Source organism: Onychomys torridus, chromosome 14 (genome assembly GCF_903995425.1).
Source record: "Onychomys torridus chromosome 14, mOncTor1.1, whole genome shotgun sequence".
In the NCBI taxonomy this organism is placed as follows: Eukaryota; Metazoa; Chordata; class Mammalia; order Rodentia; family Cricetidae; genus Onychomys; species Onychomys torridus.
In genome coordinates, this window is record NC_050456.1 from 80,371,169 (window position 1) to 80,386,027 (window position 14,859).

Genomic DNA, 14,859 nt, shown 5'->3' on the forward strand with positions numbered 1-14,859 from the left:
ATCTCTGTGAGTTGGAGGCCAGCCTGGTCTACAGAGTGAGTCCCAGGAAAAAAGGTGCAGAGCTACACAGAGAAACCCTGTCTCGAAAAACCAAACCAAAACAAAAAAAATTAAAATTAAATAAATAAATAATAAGAGTGCTCACTGCTCTGGCAGAAGACCTGGCTCGGTTCCCAGTAACCACATCTCACAATTTGCAACCATCTAAATCTCCAGTTCCAGGGGATCCAACACCCTCTTCTGCCCTTTACAAACACCAGGTACACATGTGGTACACAGAGACACATGCAAACAAAACATTCACACACATAAAATAAAATAAATTTTGTTTTGTTTTGGTTTTTCAAGACAGGGTTTCTCTGTGTAGCTTTGGAGCCCGTCCTGGAACTCGCTCTGTAGCCCAGGCTGGCCTCAAACTCACAGAGATCTGCCTGCCTCTGCCTCCTGAGTGCTGGGATTAAAGGTGTGCACTACCACTACCCGGCAAAATAAAAATATTTTTTAAAGGTAAATGAAGAATGACTATTTGTTCCAACCATCTCAATTCTAGGTAAAGACCCAAAGAATTACAATTAGGATCTGGAAAGGATAACTGCCCTACTAAGGTAACAACAGCTGGGATATGTAACCCACTCGGGTGTTCACCAATCAGTTGGATGAACTGGCAAACAAAATGCAGCACAGTAGAATACTCAACTTATAAAGGAAGATCTACATAGGGAGTTTGAAGGGGCATATAAAGTCCTAATTTTAAAAAGAAAAAAATTCTGATACACTACAACACGTACTCCCCTTGACTTTATGTTCTGTTAAAGTCAGTCATAGAGAGATCAAGCCTTCTTTCGGAACTCATTTCTTCCATGGAAGAAAGCTAGCTGTGTCAGGTTCCTTTACAAAAGCTGAACTGCTGAGAAGTTCTCATTTCTAAGAGATAGAAGGTGCAATTATAACACAGACAAACCTGGTCACCGGGCGGGGCCTCAGCAGCCTCCTGGGGGGCGGGGCCTCGGCGCGAGGAGGAGCCGCGTCGTCGTGACGCAGTGACGAGAGACGCCGGCGCCTCAGTGGGTACGGGTGGGACGGCGCCCCCTGCGGCCGGGCCGCGGGCTCCGGGGGTGCGGGGGTGCGGGGGTGCGGGCGGCAGGCAGGGCCGGCGTGGCTCCATGCTGCTGCCGCTGGCCTGCCTGCATGGGCGGGTGGCTCAGTGCCTAACCTCCCTGCTGGTGCTCGCAGAGCCGCTGCCCAGGCCCCGGCGCGGCGCGAAGGCGCGCTGCGCCGCGCCGACCAGTGTGGAGGCGGCCCCGGCCGGAGCGACGATGGCCGCAGAACTGTACCCGCCCGCCGGCGCCTCCGCAGCTACTGCCACCGACATCGCCAACAGCAACGCGGCGGGCGCGGCCGTGGGCAGGAAGGTCGGCCTTTGCTGCCCGCCCTGCCTGGCGCCCGCCCCGCTGCCGCCCTTGCCCGCGCCACCCGCGCCAGACAACAACAATCCCGAGAGCCCCAACTGGCAGTCCTTCCACCCGACGCTGCGCGAGAGGTGAGCCGACGCCCGCCCCCGGGCTCCAGAGCCCAGGCGCGCGCCGTTCCAGCCCGTGTGTCTCTCCCCCTTGCAGGAATGCGCTCATGTTCAACAACGAGCTGATGGCTGACGTCCACTTCATCGTGGGAGCCCTGGGGGCAGCCAAGCGCGTGCCCGCCCACAAGGTGGGTAGGGGCACAGCCCTGTCCCCTGGCGGGCCTGGCTAAATGCAGTCTCCCTGGACCGTCTTTACAGCCCTGTAGCTCAGGTGACTTTATTTCATCCACAGTACGTCTTGGCTGTTGGCAGCTCCGTCTTCTATGCCATGTTCTATGGGGACCTTGCGGAAGTCAAGTCAGAAATCCACATTCCTGATGTCGAGCCTGCTGCCTTCCTGGTCTTGTTAAAGTAAGTGCTCTACTCTGGGGCTGGAAAGATGGGGAGGTTACCTTCCAGTGGTCCACTACACGTTTCCTATAATCTGAGAGGTTGTTCATGGGAGCCCATGAGCTCCTCTTTGAGGCCAGACCTTGCAGCTCCCCAAAAGAGTCCCTGTCTTATTACCCAGGTACATGTACAGCGATGAGATTGATCTGGAAGCAGACACAGTACTCGCCACTCTGTATGCTGCTAAGAAGTACATTGTGCCTGCATTAGCCAAGGCCTGCGTCAACTTTCTGGAGACAAGCCTGGAAGCCAAAAATGCCTGTGTCCTGCTATCCCAGAGCCGACTGTTTGAGGAACCTGAACTGACCCAGCGCTGCTGGGAAGTCATTGATGCACAGGCTGAGATGGCTCTGAGGTCAGAAGGCTTCTGTGAAATTGATCGGCAGACCCTGGAGATCATTGTGACCAGGGAGGCCCTCAACACCAAAGAGGCTGTGGTCTTCGAGGCGGTCCTGAACTGGGCTGAGGCAGAGTGCAAGAGACAGGGTCTCCCTGTCACCCCTCACAACAAGAGGCATGTTTTGGGAAGTGCCCTCTATCTAGTCCGAATTCCAACTATGACCCTAGAGGAGTTTGCCAACGGTGCTGCCCAGTCAGACATCCTGACCTTAGAGGAGACCCACAATATCTTCCTTTGGTACACAGCTGCCAAGAAGCCCCTCCTTGACTTCCCCCTGACCAAGAGGAAAGGCCTCGCTCCACAGAGGTGCCACCGCTTCCAGTCCTCTGCCTACCGAAGTAACCAGTGGAGGTACCGTGGGCGCTGTGACAGCATCCAGTTTGCAGTGGACAGAAGGGTGTTCATTGCTGGACTGGGCCTTTATGGGTCCAGTTCTGGGAAGGCCGAGTACAGTGTGAAGATTGAACTCAAGCGGCTAGGGATGGTCCTAGCTCAGAATCTCACCAAGTTCGTTTCAGATGGATCCAGCAACACATTCCCAGTCTGGTTTGAGCACCCAGTCCAGGTGGAGCAGGACACCTTCTACACAGCCAGTGCTGTCCTGGACGGCAGTGAGCTCAGCTACTTTGGGCAGGAAGGGATGACAGAAGTGCAGTGTGGAAAGGTAGCCTTCCAGTTCCAGTGCTCCTCAGACAGTACCAACGGGACTGGAGTCCAGGGTGGACAGATTCCAGAGCTCATCTTCTATGCCTAAGGTGTAGGGGTTGGGGTGGACTTGCCACCAGGCTCTTCCTCCATGGAGTCTACCCAGTAAGTGCAGTGGAGGTGCAGGACACTGCCTACTGCCTTACTGACACCATTAAAGGCTTGGCTTACTCTATCAGCCCGAGTCTGAAACAGATGACTTCTCTTTACAGCCACAGCCTAGGAACTGAATTGCAGATGTCCCCTGACCCGAGATGGTATTCCACAGATGGAGGACAGACTTGGGTCCAAGGTAGTCCCAGGTCCCTGCCCAGTGACACCCAAGCTTCAGGACCCTTGGATTTTCCTCCCATTCTTTCGGATTCGAAGTGGCTCCAGCCTACCTTGAGGCCTTCTATTCAAGCCACAAGTTGCTGAAAAGTCACTTAAAATAGTTCCATCCTATTTAAGTGAATTTTCATAATAAAGGTTTTAACAGAACAAGAGCCACTTGTAGATAAGTAACTGTAGGAATTATTAACAGCATTCTCTTTCTCATTCTACTGAGAACATCTTGTCTGTATGAAGTCTGCAGTACAAAGCAGTTAAAACCAAGCCCTATCTCATCTATGCCTGTGAGGCGTCTGCGCGGTCTTCCTCTCAAGGGCTGTAGCTAGCATTCTGCAGAAGGACACGTCTGGGTGATTGTGTTTGGTTTTGGTTTTTTATGAGACAGGGTTTCTCTCTGTAATTTTGGTGCCTGTCTTGGATCTCTCGCTGTAGACCAGGCTGGCCTCGAACTCACAGAGATCCTCCTGGCTCTGCCTCCCGAGTGCTGAGATTAAAGGTGTGCGCCGCTGCCCGGTGTGGTTGTGGGGTCAGATGTAAGGAGTGGGCTGTCTGTGTGCTGTGCTGCCTGCTGTAGGGTGTTATGTGGGTAAACAAGGATCCATAAGTCCAGGCCTCTATCCTCTCTTGCAGTTGTTTTGTCCTGGAAAAGCATCTGACCTTCAAAGGCCCAGCAGCACAAAGGCAGTGGTCTCTGGAGAGAGAGTATGTACTCTAGCCCAGTGTGCCTAACACCAGAAGCCTGGCCCTGTTGGGATTCCTCTCTATCCTCCCAGATCCTCTGCTCTAGCCCCTAGTGAGTTGATAATTCAGAAACCATAAAAACCCTATCCCTGCATATGGGAAGGGCCATGGCTAGAGGGCACCTGTTTCTGGAACTTCCTCCCTCAAGTGTTAGGAGGCCCCTGCCTTTCTCAAGGTATCTGCTAGGTTCCCAGCATAAAGCATTATACTCTTCCCTTTGGTCCTGAGCCACATTTGACAGGCATTGGTGAGAACCCTTCTAAGTCTGCACCAGAAATAAAACCCTATTGGCTGTATTTCCCACAAATTTTAGGAAATATTTCTTACCTTTAGGGCTCTACTTTGACCTGACATCCCTCTACTCTGAGCATCTTAGCATGTTAGTCTCCAGAGGTGGTATTATCTGAGTCAGCCTACCTATAGCTGGTGCGTTGATGCAGAGCTCCCTCGCCAAGAGCAGGAATGTCTTCCCCAGCACGTACACATTCACCTGTGACAAAAAGAACACAACTAGGAATGAACTGCTATTCAAGGAAACATTTGCTGCTTTTTCTTTTTTAATAATTTTTGTTGTTTTGTTTTGTTTTTCAGACAGGGTCTCTCTGTGTAGCCCTGGCTGTCCTGGAACTTGCTCTGTGGACCAGGCTGGCCTCAAACTCAGAGATCCGCCTGCCTCTGCCTCTGGAGTGCTGGGTAAATGCAAACACCACCACACCCTGCTCAGCTGTTGTTTTCTTAAAGTGCCTGTTTCACTGTACAATCTTCAAAAAACCATTGCCAGAGCCCCCTGCTGGACTGTGGAAAATCCACTCCATGACTTTCTGCTGGTCTCCACACCAGGAGGGCCAACCTTCTTCCCATTTGGCTGCCTAGACTCCCCTAATCTTGTCAGTGGTTGCTTAGAAAAGTTCTGTGAGGGTACACACTAGAGTACGGTAACACAGTACAGAGTTATGCCTAATTTTGAATCAACACAGGACTGGTACACAACACAGTGGCCACTCTTCCTCTACCTTACAGTCCCATAGAGCTCTGTTGACTTGCTGCAATCCCAATTGTTTCCTCCACTACCCTCAAGTCCTTATCTGCCATGCAGCTTGCTGGCCACCTGCCATAGCTCTTCTTGGCCAGAGGAGGTAAGCAGTGGGAATAAGTCCAGCCTGGGAAGGCTGTGCCAAGGGTTGGAGTGACAGGAGTACTGTCAGTTGTTAGGAAAGCAAAGGTTTAGCCAGTGTTCAGAACCCCTAACCTGCAGCTCAGTATCAGTGCAGCAGTGTATGGGTTAGCCTGGGAGACTCAGGCTTGCCCCAACCCTAGAGGCTCCTCCCATCCTCAGCTACCTGAAAACCCCACTGCACTCATGCAAGGCCATTTCTGGGACTCCTGGGCCTTACAGATATGACTAGTCTAGCCTTCTCCCTCTGGCCTCCTCAAAGAACCCCCTCACCTAATCAAGCCTAGCCTGTGGGACCTCTAAGCCCCCTTTTTTGGCATGAAGGTAATACCCCCTAGATGTTGACATATGTCAAGAGACAAAGTCTAAGGGATGATACAAAATGGGGTCTTCATTACATGAAGGACCAGAAGGAGAGAGTTTGTGACTTGTCAACTTGGTGTGTCAATGCAATTGAGAAGGCCAGGTTCAGCTGCCATGGCCAATCAGCAGTGGGCTGGTTACCTTCCACCCTGGCTGGACACAAGTATCTTCCTGAGGCCTTCACAAGAACTGGTGGGTCAAAGTGCACTTTCTGAAGTAATTCTACCTGTCTGCAGTTTCAAGGGTCATCTACAAAACTATGGTGTGCATGACTATATGCCCTATGTGAGTATTCATGTATGTATGGAAACATGGGATTATGTGATGTAAGCATATGCACAGGTCATATGGTATGTAGTCTGTGTTCAAGTATGCAAGTGTGCTCTTATAGGAGTACTCTGCTCCTGCAGCATCCTTTCAGGTTCCCATAGACATCCAGGTCTCCACTCCAGTGGTATGGCCAAAGCTGGCCTTGACCTCCATCTACCCACCTCAAAATCCTTCACTATCTTAACCTTGGGTTCCAGATGGATATGTCTGATGATGAGAATGAATAGACTTCAAGTGTAAATCCAAAGTTTTAACATTTTCCAGGGGATGGAGAAACAGCTCAGTGGTACAGAGCTCCTGCTTCTCATGCAGAGGCCTGGGGTCTGGTTCCCAGCACCAACATGGTGGCTCACAACCATTTCTAACTCCAGTTCCACTCTCTTTTGGCCTCTATGGGTACCAGGGACACAGGTGGTTCATACACATACATGTAGGCAAATGCTCATACAAATAAATCTCAATGAAAAAAATTAATTTAAAGAATACTTTCTAGAGATAGTTTTTAAGCATCTGGGACTACAAGTGTGTACCACTGTACCTGGCTTCTAGGCACACTAATATTGGTAGGGACTGTTAGATATCATCACATTGACAATCCATTCTGCTATGCTTGTGGCTGATGGCTGTCTGTCTGCCACTGGCATTCATGTGAATCAGGAAAAAGTGAGGCTTTCACTTCAGGCTCTCTGCCAATCCTACTCGTTGACCCCTTTCTTCAAAGCAGCCAGCCCCACCAGAGGCCTTCACTGACATGGGCATGAGCCCACCCAGGTAGGAGCAAGAGTGTCTTGTCTGAAGGTCAGGCAAGGCCTGGCCCCAGGGAGATCTTAAAAGAAACCAAAGAACATACTGTGATGTTCTGGGGCAGGGACAGCCTTGTATGGTCCTCCCCTGCATGCCCCTCACACTCCATTTTACCAGCATAGCCCTACCAAGAAGAGTAGTCTGTAGCCACCCAGACTACACAGCTGGCCAGACTTGCTGGTGGCATGCCACCTTCTATCCTGACAGGCTGGGCTGTTTTCCCATTTCCAAAGCTGTGAAGCCAAAGATGACTGGTACACCTGCTTTCCTCTAAGAGGTGTCCAAGCTACTTCTGGCGCTGCCCTGGCCCCCAATTTTTCGAGGAGGCTGGAATCAGATGGAAACAGTCATGTGGCCATGCTCTGAACTGAGTACAATGCATTCAAAGGTGGAGTCAATGGATTATTGCAATTCCAACAGGTTATTTTTAGCCTGACCAAAAGAATATTCCAGCAATAGCTTCTGAGAGACGCCATTTATAAAGACAGCTGGGAGGACAAAAATACAAGGCACCATGTGACTGGAGTCTAACTGTTAGTCTCTGGGGACACTGAGTCAGGAGGACAAAAATACAAGGCACCATCTGACTGGAGTCTAACTGTTAGTCTCTGGGGACACTGAGTCAGGAGCAACCAGGAGCAGTAGCCTGCCTGGGCTATGGGCTCTCAGGACCCCTCGGGGTTTCCTGATCGGGGTTTCCATTCAGGGTGAACTTGTGGGCATTCATTCTACTTCCTGGTCCTTAATGTCACTGTGGCTCTCAGGGAATGGCCTGGGGACTTCCGTTAGTCTCCGACCCAGCCACCACCACACACAGTATGTCAGTGGGGCAACAGTGCAGTCTCCATGTCCCTCTCTCCTTCGCTGCCTTTGAAGGTGCCTAGGTGCATCTTCTCAAGATGTTCAGTTACTGCCGGGTGGTGGCGTACGCCTGTAATCCCAGCACTCGGGAGGCAGAGGCAGGCGGATCTCTGTGAGTTCCAGGCCAGCCTGGTCTACCAAGCGAGATCCAGGAAAGGCACAAAGCTACACAGAGAAACCCTGTCTTGAACACCCCCCCCCAAAAAAGATGTTCAGTTTCTTAGAGGTGAACAGTGCACTGGACACTGTGCCACATGCCCGCCTTTAACCCCAGCACTGCAGACACAGAGGCAGGCAGATCCAGGCTCCCTAGGGCTACATGAGACCTGGTCTTAAAAACAGAAACAAGCAACACAACAAAACCACTTTATCTGAATCCAGAGAACTATTTACTCTAAATAGACTGTACTTATGAGGGTTTCCCAGAGTTTGAAATGCATGCAATGGGGTCCAATATTCTCTTTAAAAAAAGAATCTTCTTTGCCTTAGACTAAATTTTACAAAGGTCTCTCAAGTGATTCTAAGGCTGAGCCACTAGGCCCTAATACTGTGGCTGTGAGCTGCCCTCTCCTACTGAGGCCCCAAGCTCTGGCCACACAAGCTTCACCACCCTGAACACAAAGGCTGCATACTACAGCAAGCAGTACAGATTGGTTTCCAGATTTGTTTTGTTTTTTTGTTTTTTTTGAGCTGAGGATCGAATCCAGGGCCTCGTGCTTGCCAGGCAAGCGTTCTACTACTGAGCTAAATCCCCAACCTGGTCTCCAGGTTTGTAGAAGCACACAGGCTATGGCCCTATAATGCCCTCAGGGCAGAAAGAGTTAAGGAAGGTGATCTACCTGGAGCAGGTCACTGAGGTCGAGGAGCATGTCTGCAGCCAGAGTTAAGGAGTGTTTGCTTGGAGGCTACCAGGGCTGCACACCCAGGCAGCTGGACCTCATCTGTCAGATCCAAGCTCATCATCTGACCAGAGAGGAAAAGGCCCTGGTGGAACCTAACCAGTCCCTGTGTCTCCTCTGGGGATCGATTTTAAGGATAGAGAGCTACAAGAGGGAGTGTGAGACCAGAAATGGGGGCTTCAGGTGTTTACTGTCCAGAGAAAGCATAGGATGGACCACCACACTTCAGCTCTATTTCTTAGGCACAAACTGGGGACCTTCAAGTCACCATTCTCAGAGTCAGCAGGGCAACTCCTAGGGGACAGACACAGGTTACAGCAAGGCAGTGAGTACCTACCGAACATTGCCAGTGGGGCTCTGATGTGACCTATCCTTGCCTAAGTATGACAGTAAACAGCACCAAGAATAGCTCTCAAATGAGTCCAAACTCAGATGCCACATAGACAAAATAAAAAACAGGTCACTTGCCAGTGAAGTTAAGCAACTGGCTACAGGTATAGCACAGGGGTAAACTGCTTAACATGTACAAGGCACTGCGTCCATCAGTAGTGTGCACATTAAAAAATTATACAGGCTGCAGAGATGGCTCAGTGGCTAAGAGCACTTGCACTCAGGAGGCAGAGGAAAGCACATCTCTGTGAGTTCAAGGCCAGTCTGGTCTATAGAGTAAGTTCCAGGACAGCCAGAGCTACATAGCAAGACTGTCTTGAAAAACCAAACTAGAAAAAGAAGAGAAGAACCCTTGCTACACAATTGTGACTCCAGCATCAATGTAACACACAGGTATCCCACACATCTGTAAAGTAGATCCAATGGCAGCAGAGACGGGAAGATTCCTGGTGCTTGCTGGTTTCCAGCATAGCTAAGAAAATGAAGCCCCAGGCTCAAGGACAGACCATGCCATAAAGGAATAGGTGGAGTGATAAAGGCTGGGTCAGGAGGATGTGAGTTAGAGGGTACTCTAGGCTAAATAGCAAGTCCTTGTATCAAAAAGAATACTCCCCATACCACACTGATCTGGAGAACGGCAGCTGAGAAACAAAATGAGGGACTCGGTACTTTCTACAGAATTTTTGTGCAAAGTCTAAAACTTACCCTAGAAATTCTATTTAAAAATAAGCTGGGGCTAGATCGCTGTCTCAGTAGTTAAGAGCACCTGCTGTTCTTCCAGAGGACCTGGGTTCAATTCCCAATACCCACATGGCAGCTACCAACCACCTATATAACTCAGGTTCCAGGGAATCTAACACCCTCTTTTGGTTTCCATGCACTGCATGCATATGGTGCACAGACATATATGCAGGCAGAATACACATAATGAAAATAAATCCCAATAAAATAAAAATTAATAAACAGGCCACACATGGTAGTGCATGCCTTTAATCCTAGCATGTGGGAGGTAGAGGTAGGTGGACCTCTGTGAGTTCAAGACCAGCTTGGTCTACATAAACCCAGGACAGTCAAGGCTACCTAGAGACCCTGTCTCAGACAAACAAAAACAAAAATTGAAAAGCAAAGGAAGGTGATTGTCACCTATAGTTCCAACACCTAAGAGTCTGAAGCAAGATCAATTAAACTCTAGTTCAGGGCCAGCCTGGGAGAGACAGGCCATCTCAAGAAGGGGAAAGGTGGGGTTTAGATGGCTCAGCTGGTAAAGACATGTGCAAGCCTGAAAACCTGAGTGTGACCTTAGGAACCCCCAAGAAGTGAAAGAAGGGAAGTGACTTCTGAAAAGTTGTCCTCTGAACTCCACAATGTCCATGTAACACATACATGCCTGTGTATACACACAGAGATAGATAACAGATTTTTAAAATATACATAATTTTATAAGGATAATAAAATAGATACCAAAACATGGGCAAAACTTGTGAGCAAAACTTCACAAAGAGATAAACAGCTCATGCACACATGAAAAGAATCCTACTATGCTGGGTGGTGGTGGCGCACGCCTGTAATCCCAGCACTCAGGAGGCAGAGGCAGGTGGATCTCTGTGAGTTCGAGGCCAGCCTGGTCTACAAAGCGAGTTCCAGGACAGCCTCCAAAGCTACAGAGAAACCCTGTCTCAAAAAAAAAAAAAAAAAAAAAAAAGGAAAAGCAAAAAGAATCCTACTTCATGAGGGGTCATAAAAACTCACCCAGGGCACTCCTACCACCAAATGCTAGCAGGTTTCTTATAAGACAAAGTACAGGGCCACCTCTAACCCAGCTATTCCAGTCTGATGCATTTACCTAAGATAAACAAGACGTGCATAAGCATGCTTACAGCAATTTCATTCAAAATGGCCTCATACTGGGACCAACCCTGGGATCCATCAACAGAAGGCTAAACACTGTCTTACACACACAGTGACTATAGCAGGGAAGCAACATAACAAATACAAGGGTTTCCAAGTGACAAAAAGCTTGGAGCAAAGAACTTAGGCTGTGTACCTATATTTAAAGTACATCCCAAAGTAAGATAGCAAGTCTACAGTTGAAGGACAGAAGAATGATGGCAGCCTTGGGGGGCTGGAGGGGCAGGGTCTAACTGAAGGGGTGTTGGCAGACAAAAAGGTGTATAAATTTCTCAGAACTTACAAAGTAGTAAAGGAAGACCTATGCATTTTGTTTTATGTCAATTTTACCTCCAGACCTAATCTTGTTTTTCTGCAAGACTGGGGCAGTGGAGTGGGCAGAGCCCTACAGCTGGCTTTGAACCGTGTCCAAACAAGACACCAAGGGACAGAAAGCTGATGGAAGGAGAAGGTGGCTGTTCATGGGATAATACAATTACTTCAACTGTGGTGTTTGAAAACCATTCACAAGAAAGCTATGATGGAAATTTTAAGTAATTTTAAAGGAGACCAGAACTCAACTATCAACCAAAGTGACTGCTTTCCTTGATATGAAAAATCACCCAGCTGGTAGGAAGTATATATGCAGGTCCTCCGAATAATGACTACAGGTACTGTATCCTCCTTTGATAAGCCTTTGCTTCTAACACGGGTGCTGGAGTTTCACAGGTCAAGAGAAAAGTCAAGGTCTGACCAAAGCCATGGGCATACAAGAACCCCAAATTCCAAGGGGTAGGACCACTTTGTGACCCCATCTGAGCGCTACCATATTCTGACAGGTGGTCCTTGTGTTCAGCAAGCCTCTAGCTTGTTAACGAGAAACAAACACAGCAAAGAGTGGCAATGAAAAGCCACTAGAGGCTGGACTTTCTGGAGGGCTGGAAAAGGCCTGTGGGACTCCCTCAGGCCATCCATAGCTTTGACAAAGTCTGGAAATGCCAACTATACCAACTTGGCCCCAGTGCAGTCAATGCCAGAGGTCAGGATCAGTTTCTCTGTAAACAGAGCAGGCTAATGGCCAATCACAACATCTGACTGGCTGAGCCTCATGGAAGAACATTTGCAGACAAGATCTGATTTAAATTGAGACTCACGAAAGGGTTAAAGTTTAGAGATTTAAATGAAGCAGAACTAGAGCAATCATGGAATTTATTAATTTGATATATTCTCCCCCCCCCCCCCCCAGAGCTTAGGGCCGAACCCAGGGCCTTGTGCTTGCTAAGCAAGCACTCTACCACTGAGCTAAATGCCCAACCCCTGGAATTTATTTTTTTCTTCCTTTCAGCATGGAGGCTTGAACCTAGGACTTGGCACATACAGCTTTCTACCACTAAGATAAATCCCTAGCCTATCCCCTATCTTTTCACGTTTGAGCTATAGGCAGGGTTCAAGTTATCCTGTGTACTGTCTGGTTTTGTGGATCAACTTGACACAAGCTAGAGTCATCAGAGAGGAAGGAGCCTCAGCTGAGGAAATGCCTTCTTGAGATCCAGCTGTAAGGCTGATCAATAGGGGAGGGCCTAGCTCATGGTGGGTAGTGCCATCCTTAGGCTGTTGGTCCTGAGTTCTGTAAGAATGTAGGCTAAGCAAGCCACAGAAAGCAAGCCAGTAAGCAGCACCCCTCCATGGTCTCAGCCTCTAGAACCCTGCCCTGTGTGAGCTCCTGTCCTCACTTCTTCCTTCAGAGATGAACAGCAGTGCTGAAGTGTAAGCCAAGTAAACCCTTTGCTCCCCAACTTGCTTTCTGGTCATGGTGTTTGGTCACAGCAAACGAAACCCTAATTAAGACACCCAGACTACTGAACTTGAACATGCTAAAGTCCAGGCTGACCTTGAACTTGAGATTCTCTTGCCTCAGACTCTCATGAAGTTGGGATTACAAGCCTGTATCTCCAGGCCCAGCTATGAAATTTGTTTATACAGCCTCACATATGAAATGTTCCTATAGCTATCCAAAGACAGAAACGGCCATTCTATATGCAATCTGAAAAAGATCTGCGTCCGTAACAGTCAGCAGATGAATGGTTCGGGGGAAAAATCACCCAACTAACACCGCCATTACAGGACCCCAAGAAATGAAGAAACATTGGCCTCACACTCACCATAGGCCACTTCTCACATCTCCTGGACCTTCTTGCTCTAACTGACTGTTCCCTGGACAGTACTATCCAATAAGTTTCTTCTCAGCCCAGCCACAGCACCTCTAGAGCAGGAACTCTCAGGATGCTCCATCAGGCAAGGCACTGAGAATGCAGCAAGCCATCCTGAACTCCCTGTCTACAACCAGGATGAGCCACCCCACAGGGCTCTGCACCTACTGCCGACTAACACCTCCGGTGTCTGCCGTCTACACAGTACTGATGCCCACTGTCTGTATAACACCGACACCTGCTGTCTGAATGACATTTGCATTCTGTTCTCTACACAATCCTGAAACCTGTGGTCTACATACTAATATCTGCTGTCTATAGAAGGCTGCAGCTTGTTCTCTATATACACAGGTGCACACTGTCCACACTGACACTGCTTTCTGTACAGCACTGACCCTTGTCTACACAGAACTGATACCTGCTGGCTACAGACTCCTGAGGCTTGCTCTCTGGCAACATGATGACGTGGAGGTTTTCCCTTCCCCATTTCCCTGAAAAGTTAACAGACTAAGAAGGAAGGTTATCAAACTCTGGGGCAGAGGCAGGATTAAAACCCACACAGTTAGGGCCTGGAGCTCCTGGTGCAGCACAGTGCAGACTCCTCACTAGGAAGACACAGACTTGACAGAAGCTCCAGTGCATACTGTCCTGGGCCCTGCACTAGGACCATGAAAGAGAAGTAGGCTCACAGATCAGAGCTTTCATATCTGTCTTCCTGAAACAGGAGCTTGAGGGGCTGAGGGCATTCTTCATAGCTGCCTAGGCTAAATACATGGACTGAACAGAGCCTGGAATAGCTTGAGCTTCCCCAGGCCTCAGGCAGCCCCAGCAACCAAGAAGAGGTTCCACGAGAACCCAGTCCTCAGGACACTATCTATGGATACTAACTGGCTTCAAAGCCCAACAGAACAGATGCTCTGGATGGTGACTAATGACTCGGGACCCGCTGATGGGCTTCCTTAGTCCATCTCTATGGAAGGACTGGCCTCTCACCACTCCAGCAACCACCTGTGCCCGCAAGTTTCTCTGTGTGTGGCATATCTCAGACAATGACATATCAACATTATCCTAATGTGTATAGCGTGGCGCTGCCAACATGTCTCCTCAAAGTCTCTGCCTTGATGACTGAGCCTCCTCCCACCAGATCCAGAGATGCCAAGTCCTGCTTCTGCCGGCTCCATCCTATGGTCTGTGCCTTGGCAGGAGTGGTGTGGCAAACAATGAGTCAATTCCCAATCAGACACACTTCTGATACTTGTCTTGCCTCTCCCAACTACTGAAGAGGGGTACAGGACTCAGGAGGAAGCCACAGGAGCCTACTCTGTGTTCAGACCTTTGGAGATGGTCTTAAAGATGACTCGACGCAGTCACTTGACAGGGCAGTTACTCTCCCACTTTAAGTTCTAAGCTTCTAAGTACATCTGTGCAGCCTAGCATCCTGATGGCTCAGGGGACAGCAGCCCAAACACAGTTTAATCACCTGCTCACAGTCTGATAGAGTTCTCCCTCCTGCCAAGGACAGCTGTGCCAGCTGAACTAGGAAAGCCAGGCACCACTGCTCTTCTACTCCTGAGGTCATCTGCTACTCTACAGAGCAAAGTGCAGAGGGAAAAGTAGCTTCAGTGAAAGATCCTATCTCAAAAAATGAAGTGAAGGGCTGGAGAGGTGGCTCAGAGGTGAAGAGCACCGACTGCTCTTGAAAAGGTCCTGAGTTCAATTCCCAGCAACCACATGGTAGCTCACAATCATCTGTAATGAGATCTGGCGCCCTCTTCTGTGAACATAATAAATAAATA

General features: G+C 49.1%; 2 protein-coding genes across 5 annotated transcripts in view; one reads left to right on the forward strand and one right to left on the reverse strand.

Moving 5' to 3' along the window:
• Brf1 (BRF1 RNA polymerase III transcription initiation factor subunit) overlaps positions 1-14,859 on the reverse strand; it is a 48,823-nt gene that overhangs the window by 22,848 nt on the left and 11,116 nt on the right. For 2 of the 3 annotated variants that reach the window (XM_036205489.1, XM_036205487.1), the window contains exons 4-5: positions 8,517-8,548; positions 4,563-4,635 (exon numbers count right to left, since the gene is read on the reverse strand). In XM_036205489.1, the coding sequence (XP_036061382.1) occupies positions 4,563-4,635; positions 8,517-8,548 (105 nt within the window). Of the gene's footprint in view, positions 1-961; positions 3,803-4,562; positions 4,636-8,516; positions 8,549-14,859 lie in introns of those variants that run through there. The other variant, XM_036205488.1, reaches the window with a different exon arrangement.
• On the forward strand, positions 1,043-3,559 carry Btbd6 (BTB domain containing 6). 2 transcript variants are annotated; one of them, XM_036205491.1, is made up of 5 exons: positions 1,043-1,068; positions 1,234-1,540; positions 1,617-1,707; positions 1,812-1,930; positions 2,091-3,559. In XM_036205491.1, exons 2-5 carry the CDS (start codon positions 1,317-1,319, stop codon positions 3,121-3,123), a joined length of 1,467 nt encoding a protein of 488 aa, XP_036061384.1. In that variant the 5' UTR covers positions 1,043-1,068; positions 1,234-1,316; the 3' UTR covers positions 3,124-3,559. The 2 variants fall into 2 exon arrangements, with proteins under 2 accessions (XP_036061384.1, XP_036061383.1); XM_036205490.1 differs by lacking the exon at positions 1,043-1,068 and having other exon boundaries at positions 1,105-1,540.